At 34.9% G+C, this 27,559-nt stretch overlaps 2 protein-coding genes across 6 annotated transcripts; one reads left to right on the top strand and one right to left on the bottom strand.

Moving 5' to 3' along the window:
• The first annotated feature begins 5,481 nt into the window (after window positions 1-5,481).
• Window positions 5,482-11,358, top strand: LOC136202145 (uncharacterized). Of its 4 annotated transcripts, none has more exons than XM_065992641.1 (9): window positions 5,482-5,674; window positions 7,319-7,532; window positions 7,613-7,885; window positions 9,360-9,517; window positions 9,617-9,722; window positions 9,804-9,926; window positions 10,676-10,744; window positions 10,829-10,903; window positions 11,016-11,358. In XM_065992641.1, the coding sequence occupies exons 2-9, from the start codon at window positions 7,341-7,343 to the stop codon at window positions 11,145-11,147; spliced, it is 1,128 nt and encodes a 375-aa protein (XP_065848713.1). In that variant the 5' UTR covers window positions 5,482-5,674; window positions 7,319-7,340; the 3' UTR covers window positions 11,148-11,358. The 4 variants fall into 4 exon arrangements, with proteins under 4 accessions (XP_065848713.1, XP_065848714.1, XP_065848716.1 ...); XM_065992642.1 differs by having other exon boundaries at window positions 7,301-7,532; XM_065992644.1 differs by having other exon boundaries at window positions 10,969-11,105.
• Window positions 11,359-14,443: 3,085 nt separating this feature from the next.
• On the bottom strand, window positions 14,444-25,973 carry LOC136203055 (U-box domain-containing protein 35). 2 transcript variants are annotated; one of them, XM_065994094.1, is made up of 10 exons: window positions 25,745-25,973; window positions 25,566-25,654; window positions 23,532-23,653; window positions 23,246-23,454; window positions 23,094-23,160; window positions 21,668-21,962; window positions 20,376-20,477; window positions 18,171-18,599; window positions 15,853-16,605; window positions 14,444-14,607 (listed from the first exon to the last, which is right to left on the bottom strand). In XM_065994094.1, exons 1-10 carry the CDS (start codon window positions 25,890-25,892, stop codon window positions 14,542-14,544), a joined length of 2,280 nt encoding a protein of 759 aa, XP_065850166.1. In that variant the 5' UTR covers window positions 25,893-25,973; the 3' UTR covers window positions 14,444-14,541. The 2 variants fall into 2 exon arrangements, with proteins under 2 accessions (XP_065850166.1, XP_065850165.1); XM_065994093.1 differs by having other exon boundaries at window positions 25,566-25,973.
• Window positions 25,974-27,559: the final 1,586 nt, after the last annotated feature.

Raw genomic sequence — 27,559 nt, 5'->3', positions numbered from 1 at the left:
AGGATCTCCCAAAGCTCTGCAGAAAAGGAAGACCCTATACCCAAGTTCTGAGCGAACCCAGACATCCAAACACCACTATCATCTCTCAGCACTCCTCCAGCAGCAATATTACCGTCCTTAAGACAAGAACCGTCGGTATTTAATTTCACCACCCCTTCCTTAGGTCTACACCAGCCAACAAGATGAACCGCCTTCTTCTGGACAAACCTAGCCGGAGGAACCTCCTTGAAGCCATCAACAATAAAACAAATTTTTTTAGAGAAGAAGTCAAGCAAATTAGGAATAATCACAGCTTCTCCTCCAAATATCTCAGCATTCATCCAGTTCCAAATCTGATGACAGATCAGTGCAAAGAAAATATCCCCACGCTCCAGATCGGCCAATAGCTTACCATTAACACCATCAGCAAACCAATCAAGGTCAGAATGGGACAAGAAAACAGAAAGCAACTGGTTAGGGAGAACTTTCCCCCACACCTCTTTACTCCTAGCACAATCTCTAAGAGCATGGCAAATGGTTTCTTCATGCCCTCTGCATCTACTACAAGCCCCAGACTCCACCAAATGACGTCTTTTTCTATCAATATTAGTAAGCAGTATATTCTTGACACCAAGCCATAAGAAACTCCTAATACGGTAAGGAACTTTCATAGCCCAAATCTTCTTCCAAACTTCCGAGTGCGGACTCTCCAAATTTTGAGTGAAGGGCCTCATAGGCAGATTTACAAGTATAGGCTCCGTTATTAGTCAGGGCCCAATAATGACTGTCCCTATCTTGCTCCTGGCTACTAATCTTAACTCCTCTAATTCTCAAAAGGGTTTCCAGATTGAAAAGGGAATCAAACATTGACCACACCCAATCACCCTCAGAATCAACCACATCAGCAATCTTCCAATTACGGATATCATCAGGCAGAGGAGAGATACAAACCTCTAATAAAGATTTTTTACCAATCCAGATATCATTCCAGAAGCTAATAGTCTTTCCATTGCCCACAACCCAACCAATTCCAGAGCAAAACTCTGAAAACACATTACTAAGGTCTTTCCAAAGAAAAGAACACTTAATAACTCTCTCATTGGGACCTCCAAAAATTCTATCTTTTCTATATTTCCCGCATAGTAAGCGAACCCAAAGGAAGGAAGGAAGTTGCCACATTCTCCACAGAAGTTTCATTAATAAAACTTTATTATTGTCCCTGGCTTGCCTAATCCCCAGACCTCCCATATCTTTAGGCTGACAAACCTCTTTCCAAGGAACAAGGTGGATTTTGTTCCCCTCCGCAGAACCCCCCCACAGGAACCGACGATTGATTTTATCAAGATCATTAAGAACAAGCTCATGCAATTTACAGGCTTGCATAATATGATTAGAGACCGCACAATTCACTGACTGAATCAAAGTAAGTCGGCCCGCAAGAGACAAGGTTTTAGCTTTCCATATGGCACATTTACTATTTGTTTTGTCGAAAGTTTCTTTAAAGGAGGCTTTGGACACTCTATCACTATGGAGGGGAACCTCCAGATATTTACCCAAAGAATTGGTTAGAGGAATACCAGAGATTTCACTTAACCTTTTGCAGACTCTTTGATTCATGTTTTTAGAACACAACATTCGGGATTTTTGGATATTGAGCTTTTGACCAGAAGCTGCGCAGAAACAGTTAAGGATATCCATGATCACACCAATTTGGTCCTCATTTCCTTCCACAAATAACATAACATCATCTGCGAAGAACAAATGGGTAACCGGGGGACAAAATTTATTGATGGAAACCGGATGAAAGGTCCCATTACCAACAGCCTCTTGGATAAGGTGAGTCAACCTTTCCATAGCAATAACAAATAAAAAAGGGCTCATGGGGTCCCCTTGACGGATGCCCCGGGAAGGAGCAAACTCCTCAGACATATCTCCATTAATCAAAACTTGGAAAACATGAGAAGAAATGCAGCCCTTGATTAATCTCTTCCAATTATCCGGAATCCCCGCTCTATTAAGACTATCCAGAAGGAAACTCCAATTGAGGCGGTCATAAGCTTTCTCCAAATCCAGTTTAAGGGCCACAATACCCCTCTTACCCTTTTTAATTTTCATCGAGTGGACCATCTCCTGGGCGATAACAACAGTATCCATCATCTGTCTGCCAGGAACGAAACTGCCTTGATTCTGGCTAATAATCTCCGGAAGAAAACACCGGAGTCTATTGGCCACAACATTATTACCTTTAAATAATGTTAGGAGTTATTTAAAAAAAATCAATTACATAAATAATTTTTTTTGAAGAATTATACAAATATTATATTTAAAAATATGGTTGTTAGAACCGTACAAGATTAACTGGTTCAACCTAGTTCGATTAGAACCGGTTACAATTCCGAACCGAAAATGGTTCAAATTTTTAATCTTTGAAACTGGCTAGAACCGTTTGAACTAATAAGGTTAAATGTGAAATGATTGATTCTGTTAGATTGAAAATATGTTTACTTAAAAAAAATATGTAATTTTTAACATAAGCATAAGCTATAAATATTAATGTTCAATTGTTCCACCATTTTTTTTAATATAAGCATGTTATGTGCAATTTTTTTTAAAAAAAATAAAAAATAAAAATAAAAATAAAAAATTTATTCCACCACCTTTTACTTATAATTATTATTAACCATTAAGAGTATACAGTGGTTTCAAAAAAAAAAGAATATAGAGTTATGTTATAAATTAATTAATTAAAATGTGATTTAGTATTAATAATTTTATTTTATTTTATATTTATATTTAGATAATTTTATTTTTTTAATATTAATAAAATTTAATTAATATTTAAACTTTAATTATATATAAATAAAATTAAAAGTCCAATAAATTATATAATTCAAGTTGAATCATAAAATACACATCTTATTATTTTATTATATTTACGTAATAATAAAAATAAAATAAAAATAAATATTTAATTTAAAAAGTATATCTCTTTTTAAATTTGATATATATTGAATTTTAATAAATTTTTAATTTTTCATATTAAATTTTTTAATTTAATATTCAAAATATGAATTTATATTAAAAAATATTATTATTAGTATAATCAATATTATTAATATTATATTGTATTATAAGGTTAATATTATTACTAGTTCGACTCATTTGGGTCCTGGTGGGCTGTCTATTGTTCGGGATCCTTCCATGATTATCCGCAGGCTAATTCGGGATGATACCTGGTTGGAGTTTCCTTTTTAAGATATCTTCCCCTAAGTTGTGTTCTGTTTGTTCGTTTCTTTCTTTACAAAAAAAAAAAAAATCTTATATTATGTTATAATATTAAATGTGAATAAAAATATAATTTTCATACAGTTTTTTGAACTTCAGTTGAATCTCTAACTCTTGAACTCATGTATTTTTTTTATCCTTTGTCCGGTCCAGTTTTGACAATCACGCTAAAAAAGTATATTGTATTATACTATAAGGTTAAATGTGAATAAAAATATAATTTTTATATAATTTTTTGAAACTTTAGTTGACTCTAACTTTTGACCCCGTGTCATTTTTTATCTTCTAGTCAGTCCGGTTTTGACAATCATGCTTAAAAAACAATAAAAATAATTATAATGCTAATAAAATATTTTAAATGATTATGGGTAAATAATTTATTAATCTCTATTTTTAACTTATACACTTCTTAGTCCCTATATTTTAAAAATACATTTTTTAAATCTTTAACTTTTATCTTATTCAACAGTTTAACTTCTTATTAGAGGACTAAACTATTTAATTTAGATACTTAAAAGGTTATATTATTAAATATAATAAAAATTCTTACCAAAAAAAAATTAAATATAATAAAAATAAAAATTAGATAATATATTATTAAAATATAGGGTAAATTTCAAATAAAACCCTTGTGGTTTCACTAATTTTCAGATGAAGGACTGTGGTTTACTTTTTGTCAAAACGAGGATTTAAGTTTTGTACTTGGATTAATGCTATTAAAACCATCTTTAACGTCCTGAAAATGAAAATTTCCAAGAATTAAAGTTGTTCGATGTCATATTTTTTATGAAACTACATTTTCGATTTTCGAAAATCATCTTTTTTTGGAATTTTCTCTCTCTAAACATTAACTTTCTCTCTCTTTACCAAACATCATCTAAATAATTTTAAAATAAAAAAGTTGAAGAATTAAAGTTGCTTAGAATATTAGTAGTTCTTAAAATATGTCATTTTTGAAGTCGTCAATGGTGATTTTTAATAGTATCAATCGAAAAAGTCTTTATTTTGCTAAAATTGAAAACCGCAATCCTCGTTTCAATAAAAAATAAACCACAGTCCTTTATCTGAAAATTAGTGAAATCACAGAGGTTTTATTTGAAATTTACCCTAAAATATATAGACAAACAGTAGTTTAAGTAAAAATATAAAAGCCAGAGTGGGATTGGATTGAAGAATGGATATTAGAAGTTATGGTGCGACTTGATAAGGGGTCTGCAAGTAGAGCAACAATGGTTCTATGGTGCATCGGCAGCAACAGAATCATGTATTTTGGACGGGTTCATGTTGGACGTCGGGGGATGCGGTGGCTGGTGCATTTGCTTTGTTGGCGGATTGCCAGGAGCTGCGACTGGGGGGGGGGGGGGTGGGTTGCTGATGGTGCGGGTCGACCAGTGGTTAGGTGGTGCAGACTGAGGGAAGACGAGATGAAATGTAATATGGATGCTGCAATTTTCGGTGAGCGGAAGCAATTTGGGGTAGATGCGGTTTTACGAGGACAGACAGACGAATTTTTGGTGGGTTATAGGTCATTATCAAATGGAATTATAGCAGCCAAACTCGCGAAAGCTTTAACATTGAGAAAGAGTAGCAATAGTTGTTTTCACTTTCGTATGTCAATATTGTATTGGAATGCGATGCGAAGGTAGTGGTTGACGGATTCCGCTCTAGACACAAAGATCTGATGGAGTTCGGATGTGTCATAGTAGATATTAAGTTTGGTTTTCAATTACGTCATGATTGTTCTGTGACGTTTGTTACACGGTTAGTGAATGAAGCAGCTCATATTAATATTGTAACATGTCATTTTCGTTCCAATACTAATCCATTTATTTTTTTAAATCGTTCTTGAGTTTTTAAATTATATTCTATGTTACACGTGGCTAATATATGAGCTCTTGAAAAAAATAAAAATAAAAATGAAAAGGAAAAGGTAGAAATTAATAAATTATTTATTCCCTTATTAATTTATAAAACTCATTATATTACGCGAAATGACTGAAATATATAAGGTAATTTTCCAAAAACATATTTCGTTAATTTCGGACTCAGACCGGAAGAATAATTTTCAATCGAACGGTGTAAAAACCACCTTTGATTTCTAAATGCACTAAGATCTTGCCACGTGTTAAGTTCCGAACTTTTCAAAAAAATAAAAAATTCCCATTTTAAAAAATTTCTGTAACGGCTATTCCCTCTTTCCTTACAATTGAATTTCCCCAAACCATAAAAACATCACTCTCATCTCTACTTTTACTCTCTACGCCGGCGAGTTTCCTCTCAATTCTCTCTAACTCATCGGCGCCGCGAAAAGTTACCGTCCTTCACTAGTAGTATAGTACTACTATACTCTCTGTGCCGTTCACCGGCGCCATTGAAGCAGATTTTCACATACCTCGTCAGCGTCTCTCAGGTTTACGGATTTATTCTTCTTTCTCACAATTCTTTATTGTAATTTTTGTTTTTGTATGGTCTTTTAAAATTTCAAATTGAATTTTTTGTTCTGATGAAATTACATACCGGAATCTGATTCTTTTTTGTGCATAAGTATCCAATTTTCCTTTTTGGGGGTGTTTAAATATGATGAAGCCTCCGAATTTCGCATACCTAACTCCTCTTCTTCTGTCGGTTCTTGATGATGATTAGGGATTTTAGGGTTTTTTTTTTTGTTTTAATTGTGACACTGAAAGGTACTTTGCATCTTTTTCTTTTTGTGATTTCTTCTTGTACATGATACCTAATTGCTTTTGTGGTGTTTAAATCTAATAATTAGTTGAAGATGAAATATGATCATCTAATTAGTGTTATGATCAATTCAGGCATGTTGATGTTTTAGAAGCATAATTATTTCAGCTCATATTATCAATCCATAAAATTAGAAATTAACACGGAGAGAGCAGAAAATTCTGTAATTATGTTTGAGGATTCTGAATTGATTATATTAATTTTTAGATGTTGATTAGGGATTTTAGGGGTTTTTGGTTTTAATTGTGACCCGGAAAGGTACTTTGCATCTGTGTTCTTTTGTGATTTCTTCTTGTACATAAGTATCTAATTGCTATTTTGGTTTTTAAATTTACTTATAGTTTTTCCATTTCTAATTAGTTGAAGATGAATTATGATCATCTAATTAGTGTTATGATCAATTCAGGCATGTTGATGTTTTAGAAGCATAATTATTTCAGCTCATATGATCAATCCATAAAATTAGAAATTAACAGGGAGAGAGCAGAAAATTCTGTAGCTGTGTTTAGGGATTCTGAATTCATTATTCTCCTGCTGCTCTTTCACATTTCATTAACAATTAGTTTCTGTTTTTCTCCTCTGATTTCAATTTTTTAACTTTGATTTTGTGAGTTTCTTTTGTGTTTATTTTCTGGTGTTCTTTTAATATTTATCATTGTATTCTAAAACAAGATTGAATTGAGTTTATACAGTTGTGCATAAGCATCCAATTTTCCTTTTGGGGTGTTTAAATATGATGAAGCCTCCGAATTTCGCATACCTAACTCCTCTTCTTCTGTCGATTCTTGATGATGATTAAGTTTTAGATGTTGATTAGGGATTTTTATGGGTTTTTTGTTTTAATTGTGACCAGGAAAGGTACTTTGCATCTTTGTTCTTTTTGTGATTAGGGATTTTAGGGTTTTTTTTGTATCTAATTAGTTGAAGATGAAATATGATCATCTAAGTAGTGTTATGATCAATGCATGCATGTTGATGTTTTAGAAACATAATTATTTCAGCTCATCTGATCAATCCATAAAATTAGAAATTAACTAGGAGAGAGCAGAAAATTCTGTAGTTATGTTTGGGGATTCTGAATTGATTATTCTCTTACTGCTCTTTCACATTTCATTAACAATTAGTTTCTGTTTTTCTGCTCTGATTTCGATTTTTTATTTTGATTGGGATTATTCGTTTCTTGTCTTTATTTTGGGGTTCTTTCAATATTTATCATTGTATTCTAAAACAAGATTGAATTGAGTTTATACAGTTGTGTGCGTTTACTAATTTATTGTTTTCATCAATTGATAAGAAAAATGTGAACTTTTAGGTTCTTGATCAAGATAAGAAAAATGGATCTTCCTAAAGAAATCGAAGTTTACATAAAAGAAACAATTGATGATTCCTTAGGTCTCCCAGTCTCTGCAAACACTCTTCAGTTGAAGCTTCGTGCTACTGAGGATGCTCATCGCCGCCTCAACGATGAGTACCTTAGTCTTCTCGACAAATCGCGTGATAGAGATAAACTTATGGATCGAACCAAGGTCTGTAAACACATAACTCCATCTCTCATATCTAAATATGTGTAAAGTATGAGGTCATATAATTTGTTTCTGGGTTTCAGGCGGAATCGACTATGAATGCTTTAGCGTTGAAGAAGTTTGTAAGTGAAAACCAGAGATTGGTGAAGAAGTGTGCATCTTTGGCTAGTCAGTGTAAAAAATGGGAGAAGGAGTGTGCACTTTATGAACGCGATAGAGAAGCTTTAATGGATTTTGGAAACGAGGCTGATGAGAGGGCAAAGGAAGCCGAGTTCAAGGTTTGTCAATTGGAAGACGTTTTGGAGAGGCTATCCGAGGAATTGCATTCCGTCAAGCATGAGTCCGAGATTCAAGGGGTATTTTATCTTGGTCTTTATACTGGAAATTAAAAAAGGAAGATTCTTGACAACTCAAAATTAGTTCTTCCATAGTTTTCTTACAAAAGTTGGTTTAGTTTGCATCATGGCTTCTGTTATTTTCTGTAACACATTTGCTTGTTAAGAATGTTGCGTTCATAAATTTTTCCCTCTAGGTTTGAGGCCGACTCACATACTTGGACTATCGGAATTTCTCATTACAAAACCACGCTATGCATCCAACTCATGATCAACATTCAATGTTTTCTAACTTTTCATGACTAATAAATGTCAATTTCATTCAAATAAAGATTGAATTCCATGTAGAACGCATATAAAATTGTTATACCTCATTGTCAATCGTTCCCGATTATTGAGTAACTTAGAGCATCGAGTCTTAAAGCAGTGTTGTACTTTGTTGCACTTGAAACTTTCACCCGCGGTATTGTTTGATTATGTTATAGTTATTTCAAGAGATATTTTGCATTTAGTAAAAAAGGAAATGCTCTATACGAGAAATGAAAGAAGCAGCTAGCGCGGGGTTTCCAGTTCTCCGCATATAAAATTGTTATACCTCATTGTTAATCCATCCCGGTTATTGAGTAACCCTGTCATCAGTTTACTTAGAGCATCGAGTCTTAAAGCAGTGTTGTACTTGAAACTTTCACCCGTGGTATTGTTTGATTATGCAATGTTAATTGTTATTTCAAGAGATATTTTGCATTTAGTAAAAAAGGAAATGCTCTATACAAGAAATGAAAGAAGCAGCTAACGCTGGATTTCCAGTTCTCCGCATATAAAATTGTTATACCTCATTGTTAATCCTTCCCGATTATTGAGTAACCCTGTCACCAGTTTACTTAGAGCATCGAGTCTTAAAGCAGTGTTGTACTTTGTTGCACTTGAAACTTTCACCAGTGTTATTGTTTGATTATGCATAGTTAATAGTTATTTCAAGAGATATTTTGCATATCTAGTAAAAAAGGAAATGCTCTATACGAGAAATGAAAGAAGAAGCTAGCGCAGGATTTCCAGTTCTCCGCTTTCATTGGAGCAACCCAACTATTATCCCCGCCCACCATTCCTGGCTCGGGAAATGATGTTTGTTAAGTTGGATTCCTTCTGGCATCTTATACATTATTATGATGCAAAGAAGGACACCACAATTTTCCCAAGGCTTAAAAGTCGTTCAGGGGCTAGAAATGGCAACCTATCGGAAAGACTTCGAGGAGCAAGGGTGATTTGAAATCTTAGCTTCGCAGCTACTGCTTTTATTCCCGGATCGATGAACAGTCTGTCCTAGCTTCGCAGCTACTGCTTTTACTCCTATCGTTTTCATTATAATTACCATTGTTTTGTTTTTCTTTTTACCTTAATGTCTCTTATCTTCTATATTGAGTTTGAAATAAATTGTTTAAATTTTGCTCTTGATGCGCAAAGACGACTGGTTAATTACTTTTTTGTTAACTTACAGGCTGGTTCATCTTCTAAGACCAAAGATATAGAATACCGTATACTCGAGTCAATTTTAATTACATTGGTCAGTGAAGAAGAAACTGAGTTAGGCCGTGCATTTTTAGAGTCTAACAGGGGGTTCGAGTCGTACCAGCAGTTGCTGAAAATGTGGAAAAGGTATCAACACTGTTTTTCTGGCTTCCCATTACTTGACAGTTTGAAAATTTTACGCTTTCTGCAAGTATAATGAATTGCGTGTACTCTCGGATATGGCAGCTTGAGGCCAACAACTCAGATGGCTTTGTCTCTAGCAGCTCAAGTGAACATGCTTCAGAAAGAGAAGGAAAATCTCAGGGTCAATCTGTATAAAGCAGAAGAGGAGGTGAGAAGACGGTTTTAGATTTCGTTTCTTGTAGAGGATTTCAAGGTGTTCGTTCGGATCATAACTTTACTGCATATGCAGGTGAATATGGTATCTGCAGAAAATAACATGCTGCGTGCCGAGAACAAAAGGTTATTGAAGCAACAACGGTATCTGGACCGAGAGGGTTCTGGTAGTAAGCATTCGAGCAGTGTATCTAGCAAGGTAAGGCTACAACCGTTAAATAAACAAAAGTGAAAATAATTTACTGTAAACGTTGTTGTCATGTGACCGAGAGGTCACGGGTTCGAGTCTAAGGAGAGTCCTCTTGCCAAAAAGTTGGCAAGGGAAGGCTTGCCCCCAATACTAGAGGTGGCAATTTCGTGTTTCGTGTCAAAATCGTGTTATCTCATATATGTGTTTCATATGGTTTTATATGTTATAAATGCTAGAAAAATGATTTCCGTGTTAATCATGTCTTGTTGTCTCTGTAAATCGTGTTTTCGTGTCAGAAATTGCCACTCCTACCCAATACATCCTTATGGAGGGACCTCTTCCCGGACCCTCGCTTAGCGGGGACGCGTAATGCACCGGGCTGCCCTTTATCATTGTCTGTTCATGTGTTTTTCCATTTGTGCGGTTTGGGAGTGTAATTTGCTTGAATTTGTTGCAGGGGAAACAACGGGATCAGAACCGACATGGTTCTGGTAGTAACCATTCGAACAGTGTGTCTAACAAAAGTGAAAATAATTTACTGTAAACGTTGTTGTCGTGTGACCGGGAGGTCACGGGTTTGAGTCTAAGGAGCGGCCTCTTGCCAAAAAATTGGCAAGGTACACCCTTATGGTGGGACCCTTTCCCGGACCCTCACTTAGCGGGGACGCATAGTGCGCCGGGCTGCCCTTTATCATTGTCTGTTCATGTGTTTTTCCATTTGTACGGTTTGGGAGTGTAATTTGCTTGAATTTCTGCAGGAGAAACAATGCGAGCAGAACCGACATGGTTCTGGTAGTAGCCATTCGAACAGTGTCTCTAGCAGCAAGGTAAGGCTACGACCGTTACATAAACAAAAGTGTGTTTTTCCGTTTGTACGGATTCGGAGTGTAATTTGCTTGAATTCGTTGCAGGGGAAACACCATGATCAGAACCGAGATGGTTCCGGTGGTAGTAACCATTCAAACAGTGTATCTAGCAGCAGCAAGGTAAGGCTACAACTTATAAACAAACAAAAGTGAAAATAATTTACTGTATTTTTCCGTTTGTACAGATTCCGGATTTCCTCCGATGAGTGTAATTTGCCTCAATTTGTCGCAGGGGGGGAACAAGCGAAAATCGAGTAGCCTAGTTGATATGAAGATCGATTCGAAGTACATAGATTCATTGAGACAGCCACTCTCACCATTGGAACTAAATTCTCCTGAATCTTGTAGAAAACATAAGAAGTGATAACTGTTTGTTTTTTTGGTTAAACTTCTAACTAGATTAAACTTTAGTATATAAGAAACAGATTTCCGTTTTAGGCCGTGGCGATCTATCGATGCTGGTGCTTATTATCTTATTATCGATGTCGAAACTGATACTGAGGCATGAAACTATGCTCTTTTTATATAATTGAAACATTATGGGTTATACATAATCCTGATGCGTGTTTGCTATTTATAACTAGAATATGTAACGTTTATACCGTGGTTATCGATGCTGGAACTTATTGTCGTCCTCAATGTTGATACCGAGGCATGAAAGAATGTTGTTTTATATAATTGAAACATTCTGAGTTGCATATACCTGATGCATGTTTGGTGCCTATAACTAGAATATGTAACGTTTATACTATGGCAATAGATGCCGGAACTTATTGTCGATCTCAAAATTGATACCGAGGCATGAAAAAATTGTTATTTTATATCATTGAAACGTTAAGAGTTGCATAATCCTAATGCCTGTTTGTTACCTATAACTAGAATATGTAACGTTTATACCATGATGATCGATGCTAGATGCTAGAACTTATTGTCATCTCAATACTGATACCGAGGCCTGAAAAAACGTTATTTTATATCATTGAAACGTTATGAGTTGCATAATCTTTATGCTTGTTTTGCCACCTATAACTAGAATATATAACGTTTATCCCATGGTTTTCAATGCCGGAACTTATTATCGATCTCAATATTTATACAGAGGCATGAAAAAACGTTATTTTATATCATTGAAAGATTATGAGTTGCATAATCTTGATGCCGGTTTGCTATCTATAACTAGAATATGTAACGTTTGTAGTGATCGATGCCAGGACTTATTGTCTGATCTCAATATTGATACCGAGGCATGAAAAAATGTTATTTTATACCATAGTGATCAATGTCCGAACTTATTGTGATCTCAATATTGATACCGAGGCATGAAAAGACGTTATTGACACATTATGAGTTGCATAATCCTGATGCCCTATTTGCTGCCTATAAATAGAATATGTAACGTTTTTACCATGGTATTCGATGCTGATGCCGATGCCGGAACTTATTGTCGATCTCAATATTGATACTGAGGCATGAAAAAATGTTACTGACATTATGAATTGTATAATCGTGATGCCTGTTTGCTACCTATAACTTATGTAACGTTTGTACCATTGCGATCGATGCCGGAACTTATTGTCGACATCGAGGCAGGAAAAAATGTTTTTTTTTTTATATCATTGAAACATTATGAGTTGCGTAATCCTAATGCCTGTTTGCTACCTATAACTAGAATATGTAACGTTTATATTATGGTGTTCGATGCTGAAACTTATTGTCGATCTCAAAATTGATACCCGAGGCATGAAAAAATGTTATTTTATTACATTGACACATTATGAGTTGCATAACCTTGATGTTTGTTTGCTACCTATGACTAGAATATGTAGCGTTTATACCGGAACTTATTGTCGATCTCAAAATTGATAACGAGGCATGAAAATATGTTCTTTTATATCATTGAAACATTATGAGTTGCATAATCCTGATGCGTGTTTGCTACCTATTGGTTATTGATGCCGGGAACTTATTGTCGATCTCAAAATTGATACCGAGGCATGAAAAAATGTTATTTTATATCATTGAAACGTTATGAGTTGCATAATCCTAATGCTTGCTTGCTACCTATAACTAGAATATGTAACGTTTATACTAGGGCTGAACGTGAATCTCGGAGATTCTTGAACCGGACCGAATACCCGAGAAAAAAGATCCAGAATTGGATTGAACCGTTGACTTTTTCTACAGGATCGAACTGAATTGTACCGTTGACTTAATTAGGTACAATTCATGAGATTTTCAAATTCTTAATATTACCGAGTAAATATATTGGAGATTCTAGAACTATACCGAATATCCGGAAAAAAGATCCAGAACTAGATTGAACCGTTGACTTTTTCATTAGGACCGAACCGAATTGTACCGTTTACTTTAGTAGATACAATTCTAGAGATATTAAAATCCCCGAATTGTACCGAACCGTACTCACCCCTAGTTTATACCATGCGGAACTTATTGATACCGAAAAAATGTTCTTTTATCTCATAAAACGTTATGTGTTGCATAATCCTGATGGCTGTTTGCTACCTATAACTAGAATACGTAACGTTTATACCATGCGGAACTTATTGATACCGACAGGGGCGGAGACAGGGGGCCCGGGCCCCTCCGGCTGCCGAAACCACAATGACCACGAGTAGTTTCGACCCCATGTCACCACAAAATTTAAGGTTGTGGTGATTCCGGCCCCTCTATTTCCAAGAAATTTAGCTTTGGTACTATATTAGTACCCCAAAATTAGCCCAGATCCAGTTAAGTCCTCTCTAAATCCAAAAATTTCATTTTTTTAGGCCTTTTTATGCCATTTCTAAGTTCAAATTTCTAATTTTTTTGGCCTGTTAGGCCCTCATTAAATCTAAATTTCTAATTTTTTTTTTCATCTATTAGGCCTTCTCTAAATCCAATTTTTTTCTATTAGATACCGATTTAGCAAAAAAAAATTTACACACCACGTGTAAAATCAGCCTCCTCCCAACCAAGCAATTCTGTATTCACCACTGGATCCTGATGGCTGTTTTCTTGTAGTCGACAAAGGGCCCGGGCCCCTCCGACCGCTGAACCACCATGGCCACGAGTAGTTTCGGCTCCCCTCTCCACAAAATTTAAGGTTGTGGTGATTCCGGCTCCCCTGTCTCAAAGAAATTTAGCTCAGGGTGCTATATTAGTACCCCAAAATTGGCCCAGGTCCCGTTAAGTCCTATCTAAATCCAAAATTTCAATTTTTTGGTCTGTTAGACTCTCTCTAAGTCCAAATTTCTATTTTTTTTAGCGTGATAGGCCTTTCCTTAAATTTCTAATTTTTTTCATCTATTAGGCCTTCTCTAAATCCGATTTTTTTCCTATTAGACACCGATTTAACAAATTTTTTTTTTTACACACCCCGTGTAAAATCGGCCCCCTAACCGAGCAATCTTGTATTCGCCACTGTGCGGAACTTATTGATACCGAGGTATGAAAAAATGCTCTTTTATATCATGAAACGTTATGAGTTGCATAATCCCGATGCCTGTTTGCTATACCTATAACTAGAATACGTAACGTAACATCAAAATTCAAATACATGATGGTTTTTTTGTGCATGTTTAGACTCAAAGATTATGGCTAATTTATATGATTAAGAAACTAATTATATAGCAAAAAATGAACATTTAGTAGCCTCTTTTTTTGATTCTCTGTACATACCAAAACTACACAGCTTCAAAGATTTTGAGAGAAATCATAAACTCCAGACAGATTTATGGTTCCAGTTTTCGTTACACAATTCATACGGCACGATCCGTAGGTGTTGAAGGACCTTTCGAGCTTGCTTCGGATGCGTTCGTACCGCTCTGTCGATGAAAAGAACGAAATTGTTAGTGACGGTACAGTGGAGAAAAGAAACGAGAAAAATAAATAGGGGTTTTAGTAAGAATGATGCTTCAAACTAGCGTTATTCCTTTCAAACACTCCGGTTAAAATTTATTTCTTGTGTAGTGCTGAGTTAACTAGAGGGCGAGCCTTGGCGCAACGGTAAACGTTGTTGTCGTGTGACTGAGAAGGCTTGCCCCCAGTACACCCTTGTGGTGGGACCCCTCCCCGGACCCTCGCTTAAGCGGAGACGCGTAGTGCACCGGGCCGCCCTTTATAGTACTGAGTTAACTAGATTGAAATTGGACGAAGTTTGTCCGACTTCTTTATAAAGTGTGTAACCCAAGCTTTTAAGCTTGGGTTACGTTTCTTAAGAAAAGTCGGATGAACTTCATCCGAGTTTAAGTTGCAAAGAAGTCGGATGAAGTTCATCCTACTTCTTTACAGATCCGACTTCTTTGCAATACCGCCCCAAATTACTTATCACCGTCCCCATTTGGACTTTTTTGCCCTTCTCATAATTTTGATCAAAAACTGAAAATTCTCTCTCCAAAATCATAAACCCGAACAACAACAATTGAAATTATGAACCCGAACCCCGGAAATGGATGATTACGAGTTGGAAACATTAAAATTTACGGCTTTTTTTATCAAAAACTCATGAAAATAGTACATATTTTTTCTGACGATTTTGCATTTTTCGTCTCAAAAAATTGGAGAATTTTGTATTTTGCGTCACAAAAAATTGAACGATTTAGTATTTTTCGTCACTAAAAATCTTACAATTTTGCACAGCCAAAATTTGGGCCAAACGGATGCGGCATCTGCCCCAGCCATGGCCTAAAAGGATGCCACATCCGCCCCCACCATGGGCTGGGGCGGATGCCACATCCGTTTAGGCCAAATTTTGGCCGATTCTCTAGAAAAGAAAATTTAGTTTTGAAAACAAATTATGAAAAGGGCAAAATTGTCCAAATAGGGGTGGTGATAAGTAATTTGAGGGCGGTAAACTTTGAGAAATGTGTAAACTGGGTGACACTTTTTGTAAAGAAGTCGGATGAACTTCATCCGACTTCTTTACAGTTTGAAGTCGGACGTATTTTGTCCGATTTCACCCATTTTAACTCAGCACTACTCAGAGAATAATTTCTAACCGGGCTATATGAAAGGAATAATGCCGTTTCAGAGCATTATTCGGAGCAAAATTTGAAAAAAATAACACTTACCATCTCTAAAGAAACTTGGGAAGTACTACTGCTGTGAGTAGTGTTACTCGGTTCGGGATTCGTGGTATCTTCAGCAATGCCTCTCAATCTGTTAAGTTCCCGCAGTATAACGCTGCCAAGATCTGGCCGGTCTTTCCGCCTTAACTCAGCGCATTTGAGCGCCATCCTCGCAAAGCTTTCAGCCTCTTCGACAGGCCAATTAGGCACGGACGGATCCAACATTTCGGCAAATGTACCATTTTCAAGTGACCTTTCAACATGGTGAGTTAAACCCATTGGGGGTTTAGCTGTTACGATTTGTAGTAACATTATTCCGAGTGAGTATATGTCCGATTTTATACCGAGCATTCCTGTTTGCTGATATTCCGGGTCTATATAACAGAATGTCCCTGCAGTTGATGTCATTCTATATTGTGTCACACTGTCGGCTACCGACGGTGGGACTAGTCTTGCTAATCCGACATCGCTAATCTTGCTTACGAAGTTGCGGTCTAGCAATATGTTTGCTGGTTTTAGATCACGATGCACGAGTGGTTCGGGTTTTGCTTGGTGCAGGAATAGCAACCCGGTTCCTATTTCAGATGCAATTCTGAACCTTTGTTGCCATGTTAGCGGAGCACTGTTTCCCCGTCGGAATAAACGATCTTCTAAGCTCCCGTTTGCCATGTACTCGTATATTAGGCATCCGTATGACGGACATGCTCCCAGAAGAAGAACCATGTTCGGGTGCCGAATGCAACTTAACACCTCAACCTGCAAAATCGATCATGGTCATCATTAAGATTGGGCCCTAGGCGAAATAAGAGATAAAAGACCCTTAAAAAAATGGGATAAGGGTCAAATTTAATCTCAAGCTTAAAATTAAGTTTCGCTTGAAATGTTAGAGATTAAATTTGAAATAGTGCAAATTTAACTTTAACGTTTACAAGGAATATCAATTTTAGCCTTGCGCTATTGAAAATTTTAAAAGACTGATTTGATTGTTATTTAACGGTCACACCGGACATTCCAAACAAGTTTGTCTATGAATTGGAGTAGTTTTATACATTTTTTATAACTATATTAATAACACAGTAAATATTTTAGACAGTTTGATAAAATAAATTGTGATTAATACGTAACAGATTTTGTTTTTAGCATTTTAACAAAATTTTTGTAATTTTGTTAGTAATACACTAAATATCGTAGATATAATTGATATTTGGAATGTCTAAAGTTAGAGTTAAATACCAGTCAAACCAATTTTTTCTAATTTTCTATAACGTAGGGCGAAAATTGATATTGTTTGAAAACGTTAGGGTTAAAATTGCACCTTTTTGCACACCGTTATGGTTAAATTTGATCTTTATCCCCCAAAAAAATTGTCCTTGAAAGTTTATAATAGAAATTTGGGTCCATTTTATATCTAAAATATCATATTATTTGGTCTCCTTTTAGGTCTGAATCGATATTATAACTACATTTATAATAAAAGAAAAATAATATATATATAGTAAAAAACATTTGACCTTTTTTTTCTTTTGGCCATGTGCGGTTGCACTCCTAGCCTTTCTTTATCCTGGGCCTAGGGTTGTAGAGCCGTTCATAAACGGCTCATTAAAAACTCGATCGTATTCGACTCTATTTATAAACGAGCCGAGCTTGAGCACGGCATGAAGCTCAACTCGAAACCCACGAGCAGGTACGACTATAGGTTCATGAACAAGCTTGGTTCGATTATTTTTTAATCATAATATTTTTATAAGGAGGGAAATGTAACACAATCATAGTTTTGTTTAAAATTTAGTTTTACAGGCCAGTTAATGAAATTTTAAATTAATATAATTACTAAGTTGTTCCTGGTCAAAATTCATGAACAAAATTAATGAGCTGCTCGCTAACAAAACTCGTAATCGAACTCGTGAGCAACTCATTCATTCAGTTTATTTTTTATATTTAGATATTTAGTCGGACATGCATTGGAGACAGGGACATGGACACTTATAACCATACCCGTCCCGTCTCCGACTATCGGACAAAATATAAATTTTAGTTTTACCGTTGTTAAAGCAATTTTAAATCAATATAATTAATGAATTACTAACGAACAAGTTTATTAACAAGCTCGCGAACAACTCGTGAGCAACCCATTAATTCAGTTTATTTTGTTTATACTTAGGTATTTAGTCAGGAATGCATTAGGAATATTCGGGGATGGAAACATTTATAATCATATCCATCCATCCCCGCTGTTGGGGACAAAATAAAAACCATCCCCACCCGTCCCCTGGATGAGGAATCCCCGAACTAATTGACAACACTACTGCACATATACTTACCTCTTGCTGAAACTGAGATCTCCCCTGCGCCGCATCAGGACGCAAAACCTTAATCGCGACACTAGTATGATCAAGAGTACACTTATACACAGGCCCATACCCTCCCTCGCCGATCTTCCTTGACGCCGAAAAGAAATCCGTTGCAGTTTCAATCTCTTCTATGGTATACTTCCGATACCTCACATCTGAATTTGCTAGAGCATCAAGTGCCTTTCGCTTTTCTTCCGATTCCTTGATTACTTTCATTTCCGCATCGATTCTTTTTCGCGATTCGATTTCTGCAATTCTTTGAGCTGCCTCTGCTGCTTCCATGGCTGCCTTTGATTTTGCTTTCTCCCGTTCTACGATTGCGAGTGCAGCTTCTTCGGCTAGTCGCGCCTCGTCCAGTCTCCGCTCTTCTTCTATTTTCCATAGTTGAAGCTCTCTTGCCTGCAAAAACACGCGCTCAGTGTCAGTTTGGTGTTCATCTGTTAAGCCGTACAGGAACTATGGGTGTGCATGGCTTCAAAACCGATCCGAAAAAACCGAATATCGAAATTATCAAAATAATTTACACCCGAATAACATATAAAATCGAAATAAAACCGAACCAAAATATTCGGTGCGGTTCGGTTTTAAACTGAACAAACCGAATTTAATTAAAAAATAAAAACAATAAATAAAAATCACTATATTTTATCATTATAGATACCTCAATAATAAAAAATTTGAAATACTTTCAAAATATATTAATATTAGTTTATTATCTCAATAATAATAAGCAAAATTAAACTTGTAAATTCAAATACATGTGTGTGTATATATAAAATAATATAGAATGTGTAATTCGATACGGTTCGATTTTTTTACATTTTTTTTATCAAACCGAACCGAATACCGAAATACACAAAAATTAAAACAGATGTCGAACCGAAATGTAAAAAAAAAACGAACTGAATAACAGAATCCGCTCGGTTCGGTATGCGGTTTAAACCGTACCGATGCACACCCCTAATAGGAACCCAATTGATTGAATTCAGTATTTTTGAAATTTCGGTGTTGGTTTTAGTTTTACGTTCATTTCGGTTTTCAGTTCAGTTTGATAAAAAAAATGTAAAAAAACTGAACCGCACCGAATTACTCATATTTTACATTATTTTTCATTAGATGTTACAAGTTTAGTTTTTTTAATATGGTTGAGATAACAAGTCAATATTGATATATTTTGGAAGTATTTCAAATGTTTTTGTTGTTGAGATAAATTTATAAGGAAATAAAATAATTTTTATTTGTTGTTTTTTATTTTTTTAATTAATTCGGTTTGTTCGATTTAAAATCGGACTGAACCGAATTATATTTCGGTTTTACATACTACTCGGTTCAGTGTCAGTGTCAAATATTTTAGTAATTTTGATATGGGTTATTTTAGTTTGGTTCGGTATATTATAATCTGAGTGATCAAGAAATAATTTTTAAGTATCAATGTAAAACTTCTCAAAATTAAGCTAGATTGTGTCTAATAATTTTTAACATGTAAAAGAAAGTCTGTTTAATAAAAAAATTTGGATTTTGGGAGGTTCTAACAGTCCAAAAAAAATTTAGAAATTTGGATTTGAGAGGGCCGGTCAAAAAAAATTTAGAATTTTAGATTTAGAGAGGCCTAACATGCCAAAAAAAAATTAGAAATTTGAATTGAAAGAGCGCCTAACAGGCCCAAATTAGATTTTGGAAGGACCTAACACTTTCTGAACCATTTTGAGGTACTAATTCAGCACACCATTAATATTTCTTGGAGACTGGGGCCTAGGCCCCAGGCCCCATCTACACCACTGCTCAATGTTTAAGAAGGCGGCCGTGTGGCAATTTCTGATACGAAAACACAATTACAGAGCCAACCCGACTGACACGACACGATTGACACGAAAATCATTTTTCTAGTATTTATAACATATAAAACCATATGGAACATAAATATGAGATAACACGATTTTGACACGAAACACGATAATTGCCAGATAGGGGTGTCAATGAATCTTGATAGTTTCGTAAACTATTCGAGCTCGGCTAGGTCAAAGCTCGGTTCGATAGGATTCGACTCGACGAGTCTGAGCCTGAACTTCCTAAGGTCCAGTTCAAAAACTTGCAAATAGACTCGATTATTTTTTAATTATTATATATGTTTCATTAATTTTTTATTTTATATATACACACACGTAAAATGTTCACCTTTTGTTTTGCTGTGAGAGCTTCTTTGCAAGCTGTACTATACATTTCCATGGTTTGTTTGAGCTCGAGCTTTAGCCTCCTCATTTCGGCTTCTACGTCATCCTGTAGTTACGAGTTAAATTTTAATCGCATTTCATAGATACATGTCGTTGATTCCAAATCGAGTTCGGTGTTTGAAAACGTATTCCAAAATCGAACTCGATGCATTGGTGTTTGAAAACGTGTTCCAAAATCACACTCGATACATTAGTGTTTGAAAACGTGTTCCAAAATCGAACTCGATGCATTGGTGTTTGAAAAAGTGTTCCAACATAGAACTCGATGTATTGGTGTTTGAAAACGCGTTCCAAAATAGAACTCGATGCATTGGTGTTTGAAAACATGTTCCCAAATCGAACTCGATGCATTGGTGTTTGAAAACCTATTTTAACTCGATGCATTAGTGTTTGAAAACATGTTCCAAAATAGAACTCGATGCATTGGTGTTTGAAAACGTGTTCCAAAATAGAACTCGATGCATTGGTGTTTGAAAAAGTGTTCCAAAATGGAACGCGATGCATTGGTGTTTGAAAACGTGTTCCAAAATCGAACTCGATAATGTGTTTTAAAACGTGTTCCAAAATAGAATTCGATGCATTGGTGTTTGAAAAGGCGTTCCAAAAATCGAACTCGATGCATTGGTGTTTGAAAACGTTTTTTAACTCGATGCATTAGTGTTTGAAAACGTGTTCCAAAATAGAACTCGATGCGTTGGTGTTTGAAAATGTGTTCCAAAATTAAACTCGATGCATTGGTGTTTGAAAACATATTTTAACTCGATGCATTAGTGTTTGAAAACGCATTCCAAAATAGAACTTGATGCATTGGTGTTTGAAAACGTGTTCCAAAATCAAACTCGATGCATTGGTGTTTGAAAACGTGTTCTAGATGTATTGTTGTTTGGAAACGTGTTCCAAAATCAAACTCGACAGATTGGTGTTTGAAAAACGTGTTCCAAAATCGAACTCGATGCATTAGTGTTTGCAAACGAGTTCCAAAATCGAACTCGACGCATTGGTGTTTGAAAACGTGTTCCAAAATAGAATTCGATTCATTGGTGTTTATAAACTTTGTTTCCAAAATCAAACTCGACGCGTTGGTGTTTGAAAACGTGTTCCAAAATCGAACACGATGTATTGATGTATTAAAACGTGTTCCAAAATCGAACTCAATGCATTCAAACTCGATGCATTAGTGTTCGAAAACACGTAATCGAACTCAATGAAATGGTATTTAAAAACGTGAATAAGTACCAGGGATTGGGACGAAACAGACTGCCTCTCATTCTCAAATGACAGTGATGCGGATAGGAAATCCGGTGGAGAGCCAATCTCGACGGACTTTCTTCCGTAACCATAAGAATCAATGGTCTCTGCATCAGAGACATTAGAAAGCCTTTGGTTGCGGCCAGTGTCTACCGAATCATAAAAGGCTGGAAACAGGCGGTCAACGCTCGGTCTACCCGAACTAACAAACGAAATGTCCGTATCAGGAGGCATCCCGAGTTCTCCATACGATTTCGCCATGCCTCTTCTTGTAAAAGGTGACCTGTTTTCAAGAGGTTAATAATGTGAAAAAAAGGCAAAAAAAAAAAAAAAAAAACATCATTAAGCCCCCTGATCTTTCATTTTTTGGTTCATTAATCTCTTGATTTTTTATTTTGATACATTAAGTCCTTGATCATTTATTTTTAGTTTCATTAAACCCTTGATGACCAAAAAAATTAAGTGTAAAGTTCAAATAAAACTCATGTGGTTTCACTAATTTTATTTTTTGTCAAAATGAGAACTGAGGTTTTCAAATTTAGCAAAATAAGGATTTTTTCGATTGATACTATTAAAATCACCATTGACGACTTCAAAAATGACATATTTTAAAAACTACTAATATTCTAAGCAACTTTAATTCTTCAACTTTTTTATTTCGAGATTATTTAGATGATATTTGGTAAAGAGAGAGAAAGTTAATGTTTAGAGAGAGAAAGTTTCAAAAAAGATGATTTCTAAAATCGAAAATGTAGTTCCATAGAAAATATGGCATTGAACAACTTTAATTCTTGAAAATTTTCATTTTCAGCTCGTTAAAGATAGTTTGAGTAGCATTATTAAAAGTGTGAAACCTCAATCCTCGTTTTGACAAAAAGTAAACCACAGTACTTCATCTGAAAATTAGTGAAACCACATGGGTTTTATTTGAACTTTACCCAAAAATTAATTTTGAACATAAAATTCGGTTAACAGACTGTTATTCATTGTACCTGCATTCAAAATTTGTATTTTAAACTTTATGAAAGCAGTTTTGGATGCGTAGTATGGCTATCGAAAAAATGTAAAAACCTTAATTCAAATTCTAAAAAATATATTTTTTTAATAATTTCAAATACAGATGAAGTTAATAACGAATTTTTAACAGAATTAGATGTTCGTAACTTACTAATTTGGTCATCAAGGGCTTAATGAGACTAAAAATAAATGATCAGGGACTTAATGTATCCAAATAAAAGATCAAGGGCTTAATGAGACTAAAAATAAATGATCAGGGACTTAATGTATCCAAATAAAAGATCAAGGGCTTAATGAATAAAAAAATTAAAGATCAGGGGCCTAATGATGCTTTTTGCTGAAAAAAAAAACATACAAACAATAAGAATAGAATCGATATTCAATCCGTAAAACATACCTAAAAAAGTCCGTTTCATCACTCGCTCTTGGAGGCGGATCCATCGGTGGCTTCTCAGGGACCGATACTTCAAAATTGCGAAAAAAACGACGAACATTAGGATTCGGAAGGGAAAAATAAAGAACATACCTCTTTTATTAACAAGAACATACCTCTTTTATTGCTATTAGCAAGAGGAAGGAAAGTGTCCAATTGCGGAGGAGGTTTTGCGACGGGTTGCTCGGGAATTTGACAAACGATAGTCGGGGCAGCGCGGGAGGCGGATCTCGTGGATTGAATTTTTCCTTTGGAAATCACATGAACAGTACAGAAATCGGGTGCGGTTTTCAGAATGCTGCCCGGTGTATCTGTGACCTTGAATCTACTGAGAATAAGTTTATCGCGGTAAGTAAACTACAATCAATTTCCAAACAGACATGTTTTGTTCATGTTACGAACCTGAGAAATCCTGATTTGTTAGAGGCACCGACGACTAAAGTCTCGACGCAAGTGTTCGTCGCGTATTCAACTACAGCTTTCGCTACGTCCATATCTTCGAGCACCACGTCCCTACTTTCAATCTGAAATCAAATCAAATACGAGATTCAGCTCCCGATTCATGAAAACAAAGAAAGAAACATTGTCGGAAAATACATACGTCTTTATGCATACATGAAAGCAAAGAAAGAAACAATGTCGGCAAATACATACGTCTTTACGGGTACAAGAAAATACATAAAGAAACAAGGTTAAACAATTTATAAGTCCCTATAGTTTTACATATTATACTAGTTAGTCCCTGTGTTTTTTAAAATAATTATATGATCCCTAAATTTTGTTTCTATCAACTCTTTAGTCCTTCTTTAGAGTCAATGGTCAAATTAAACTAAATAATGACAAAACTACCATTTTTTATATTTTTAATGATAAAACATTTTTTTTCTATTTTTTTCCCACACGTAATTTCTCCAAATATATAGTATTTGATTTAGTAAAAAAAATCATAGAAATTTAATTTAGCGGTGTAAATTTGTTTTATTAAAAAAAAATGAAAATGCCTTAAAATTATAAAATTAGGAGTAGAATTATATAAAATTATAAACGTGAACTTTTTATCTTTAATAAACTACATGAAAACAAAAAACGAAACAATGTATACACACGTCTTTACACGTAAATGAAAACAAAGAAAGAAACAATGTAGGCATAAACAATGTAAAAAAATATATATATGTCTTTACTCGTACATGAAAACAAAGAAAAAAACAATATAGAAAAACACATACGTAAAATGTTTTTACCCGTACATGAAAATAAAGAAAGAAATAATGTAGGCATATACAATGTAGAAAAATACATGCATCTTTACCCATACATGAAAACAAAGAACGAAACGATGTATACGTACGTTTTTACCCGTACATGAAAACAAAGAAAGAAACAATGTAGGCATAAACAAGGCCTAATACACAAATAACCCCCTCAATTTGTCCAAATATTGCAACTGCCCCCCTCAACTTTCAATTGTAACAACTTACCCCTCAAACTTGTCCAATTGAAAAATATAACCCCTCAAACTTGTCCAATTGTAAAACATAACCCCAAATTGGGATTTTTTTACCCCGTACTTGAAGCAACCGTAAAAATGTTTCCCCGAATTCGTATCACGCTATGAAATCTTCAATGGAGCTATTTCTCCACATAAACACATTTTCACCCACATAATATCCCAAAACTTTGAATCAAGAAATCACTAAAAAACGAATAGCAATAACAAAAAGAAGAAGAAGAAGTTGAAGAATTGAGGATTTGGTTACTTAAATACTGATTTTTTTGGGCCTAAAGATCTAATTATCACATTCCACGAGTGTTTGCAGCTTTTGTATTTCACGTGTTTCTTCAATTGCAGTCCATGTCAGCAATTTGGGGTTCTGTTTTACAATTGAACAAGTTTGAGGGGTTATTGTAAAAGTTGGAGGGGACAATTGCAACATTTGGACAAGTTCAGGAGGTTATTTGTGTATTAGGCCCATAAACAATGTAGAAAAATACATACGTTACATCTTTACGCGAACATGAAAACAAAGAAATTAGGCATAAATAATGTAGAAAAATACATACGTCTTTACCCGTACATGAAAAAAAAAAGAAACAATGCAGAAAAATACATGTGTTTTTACCCGTACATGAAAACAAAGAAATAAACAATGTAGGCATAAACAATGTAGAAAAATACGTACGCCTTTACGCATACATGAAAACAAAGAACGAAACAATGTATACATACGCTTTTACCCGTACATGAAAACAAAGAAAGAAACAATGTAGAAAAATACATACGTCTTTACCCATACATGAAAACAAAGAAAGAAACAATGTAGAAAAATACGTACGTTTTTACCCGTACATGAAACCGAAGAAAGAAACAATATACGCCTTTACACATACATGAAAACAAACAAAGAAAGAAACAATGTAGGAAAAAATACATACGTCTTTACGGGTACAAAAACACCGAAACGGAAGGAAAAATTCCTTGTAAAGAGGATCAGACTCCCTGCAAACCAAGCCACCATCTCCACCTACCATTAAAACATCATTATTATCATAATAACGACAGCAAATACATACGTTTTTACGCGTAAAAAAAGAACGTTTCGTTTCGTTCGTACTCTGCTTCTGTTTGACATGGAGCAGAATCACGGGTTGACCTCGCGGTACAACGTTATCGATAGCCCATTTCAAGGCATTTTGGCTGTTTTTATCTTTATCAATAGCTACAGCCACAGTTCCGCTTCCGTTCATTTGTGCTTTCAACATTCTTAAGACAGATTAATTGTAAACGATCAAATGTTTCGTTCTCCTCTTCTCTCCGAAGAAGACAAGAGAGAGAACGAAATATTCTTGTATGATGGCTCCGATAATCTTTTGAACATGGCTAACAAGAACAAGAAGAAGAAAAATAAAATTTGATTGAATGTTTTCCTAAATTAGCATTTTTTCTTATCTATTTTTGTTGTTTCAAACTTTGTTTCCTTGAATTTCTCTCTGCCTCTCATATTCAGGTTTTTATATCAGATTAGCATAATAAATATCACAACTTTCTCATTCTATATATATATATTTATTTATTTATTTATTTATTGGGGAATACAGGATTGGTCGGTTGGGAGGCGATTTTACACGTGCGAGTGTAATTTTTTTTTTTAACTAAATCGAACTTGTTCAATTTTTTATTTTTTTTTGCATATATACGTGATATAATCTGAGTGGTCAAGAAGTTTAAGATTCTTAACAATAGAAAAAAAATCCGATTTAGGGAGCCTAATAGGCACAAAAATTTAGAAATTTAGATTTAATAGACCAAAAAATTTAGACAATTGGATTTAAGGAGAGCCTAACCGACTAAAAAATTAGAATTTTGGATTTAGAGAGGACCTAACAGGCCAAAAAAATTTAGAATTTCGGATTTAGAGAGGGTTTAACAGGCGCCAAATTTGGGGTGCTAATTCAGCATCCCATCAAAATTTCTTAGAGACACGGGACCGGAACCACCATAGCCTCAAATTTTGTGGAGATATGGGGCCTAAACTACCCCTGGTCATGGTGGTTCCGGCGGCCGGGCCCTCCCGGACCTATCCGCCCATATATATGGGATAGGCTTAATACATCAGTTGCCCTGAACTTGTCCAAAAAGGTTGGGTTACCGTCTGAACTTATATAGTATCTCATTAGCCCCATAAACGTGCTTAAAGTGTCATGATTAAGTTCTTAAATATATAAAAACGTCATAAAAATGTACAAAATAAAAAAGTTAATTTGTTTTAAAGATTTGAAATCATGAATTAAGCCTTTACCTTTTAAGTTTTGAATTTTTTTATGGATTTAGACAAATTGCAATTTAGGTCATTTTAAACAAGTTCGGGAGAAATAGATCAATATAAACAAATTCAGGGTTAATAGGTCATTTTAAATAAATTCAAGTGGACAATAGGTTCTTTTAAACAAGTTGATGGACTAACAAGACATCATTTAAATTCAAGGGATCAATCAAACTTTTTGGACAAGTTCGAAGGACTTTTAATGTATAAAGCCAATACAAAATACACATGTACACGAACACGAAATGTTGCTAAACAGGAATGTCCGTAAATATATTCTTGATTTACATAGTTTTTTTAGGTGTACTATATATTATATATGGAAAATTAAAATTAAGCACTGTTCAAAATGAAGGCCGTCTGGATCGGTTAGGCGCTCGAAATCGAGAATCCACCTTGGATTTTTTCGCTTAGTGTCTCTAGGTATTTTTGTGGTTCTTAAGCGATTTTTAGCCGTCTCAAGCCTAAGCAACGATGAACAAAAATATTTTTTATTATGATTTTATTTTTTTCTTTATTATCATTTATTTTTGAGTTGTTTCAATAATATTGTTGTTGAAATGTTGATGTTTGCTAATTTTTAAAGATATATATTATAAATATACA

This window comes from Euphorbia lathyris, chromosome 8, assembly GCF_963576675.1.
Source record: "Euphorbia lathyris chromosome 8, ddEupLath1.1, whole genome shotgun sequence".
In the NCBI taxonomy this organism is placed as follows: domain Eukaryota; kingdom Viridiplantae; phylum Streptophyta; class Magnoliopsida; order Malpighiales; family Euphorbiaceae; genus Euphorbia; species Euphorbia lathyris.
This window is presented reverse-complemented; position numbering and strand designations above follow the sequence as displayed.

What these genes read in the sequence shown, in the direction of transcription:
- LOC136203055 (XM_065994093.1), bottom strand. Translation starts at nt 25,892, where the DNA reads ATGTTGAAAGCACAAATGAACGGAAGCGGAACTGTGGCTGTAGCTATT. An exon ending in CTGTTTCGTCCCAATCCCTG is followed by an intron (nt 20,478 to 21,667) that starts GTACTTATTCAC and finishes TCGTAACTACAG; the next exon opens with GATGACGTAGAAGCCGAAAT. An exon ending in CTCTCACAGCAAAACAAAAG is followed by an intron (nt 18,600 to 20,375) that starts GTGAACATTTTA and finishes GTGTTTTTGCAG; the next exon opens with GCAAGAGAGCTTCAACTATG.
- LOC136202145 (XM_065992641.1), top strand. Translation starts at nt 7,341, where the DNA reads ATGGATCTTCCTAAAGAAATCGAAGTTTACATAAAAGAAACAATTGAT. An exon ending in AACTTATGGATCGAACCAAG is followed by an intron (nt 7,533 to 7,612) that starts GTCTGTAAACAC and finishes TCTGGGTTTCAG; the next exon opens with GCGGAATCGACTATGAATGC. An exon ending in GTGTATCTAGCAGCAGCAAG is followed by an intron (nt 10,904 to 11,015) that starts GTAAGGCTACAA and finishes AATTTGTCGCAG; the next exon opens with GGGGGGAACAAGCGAAAATC.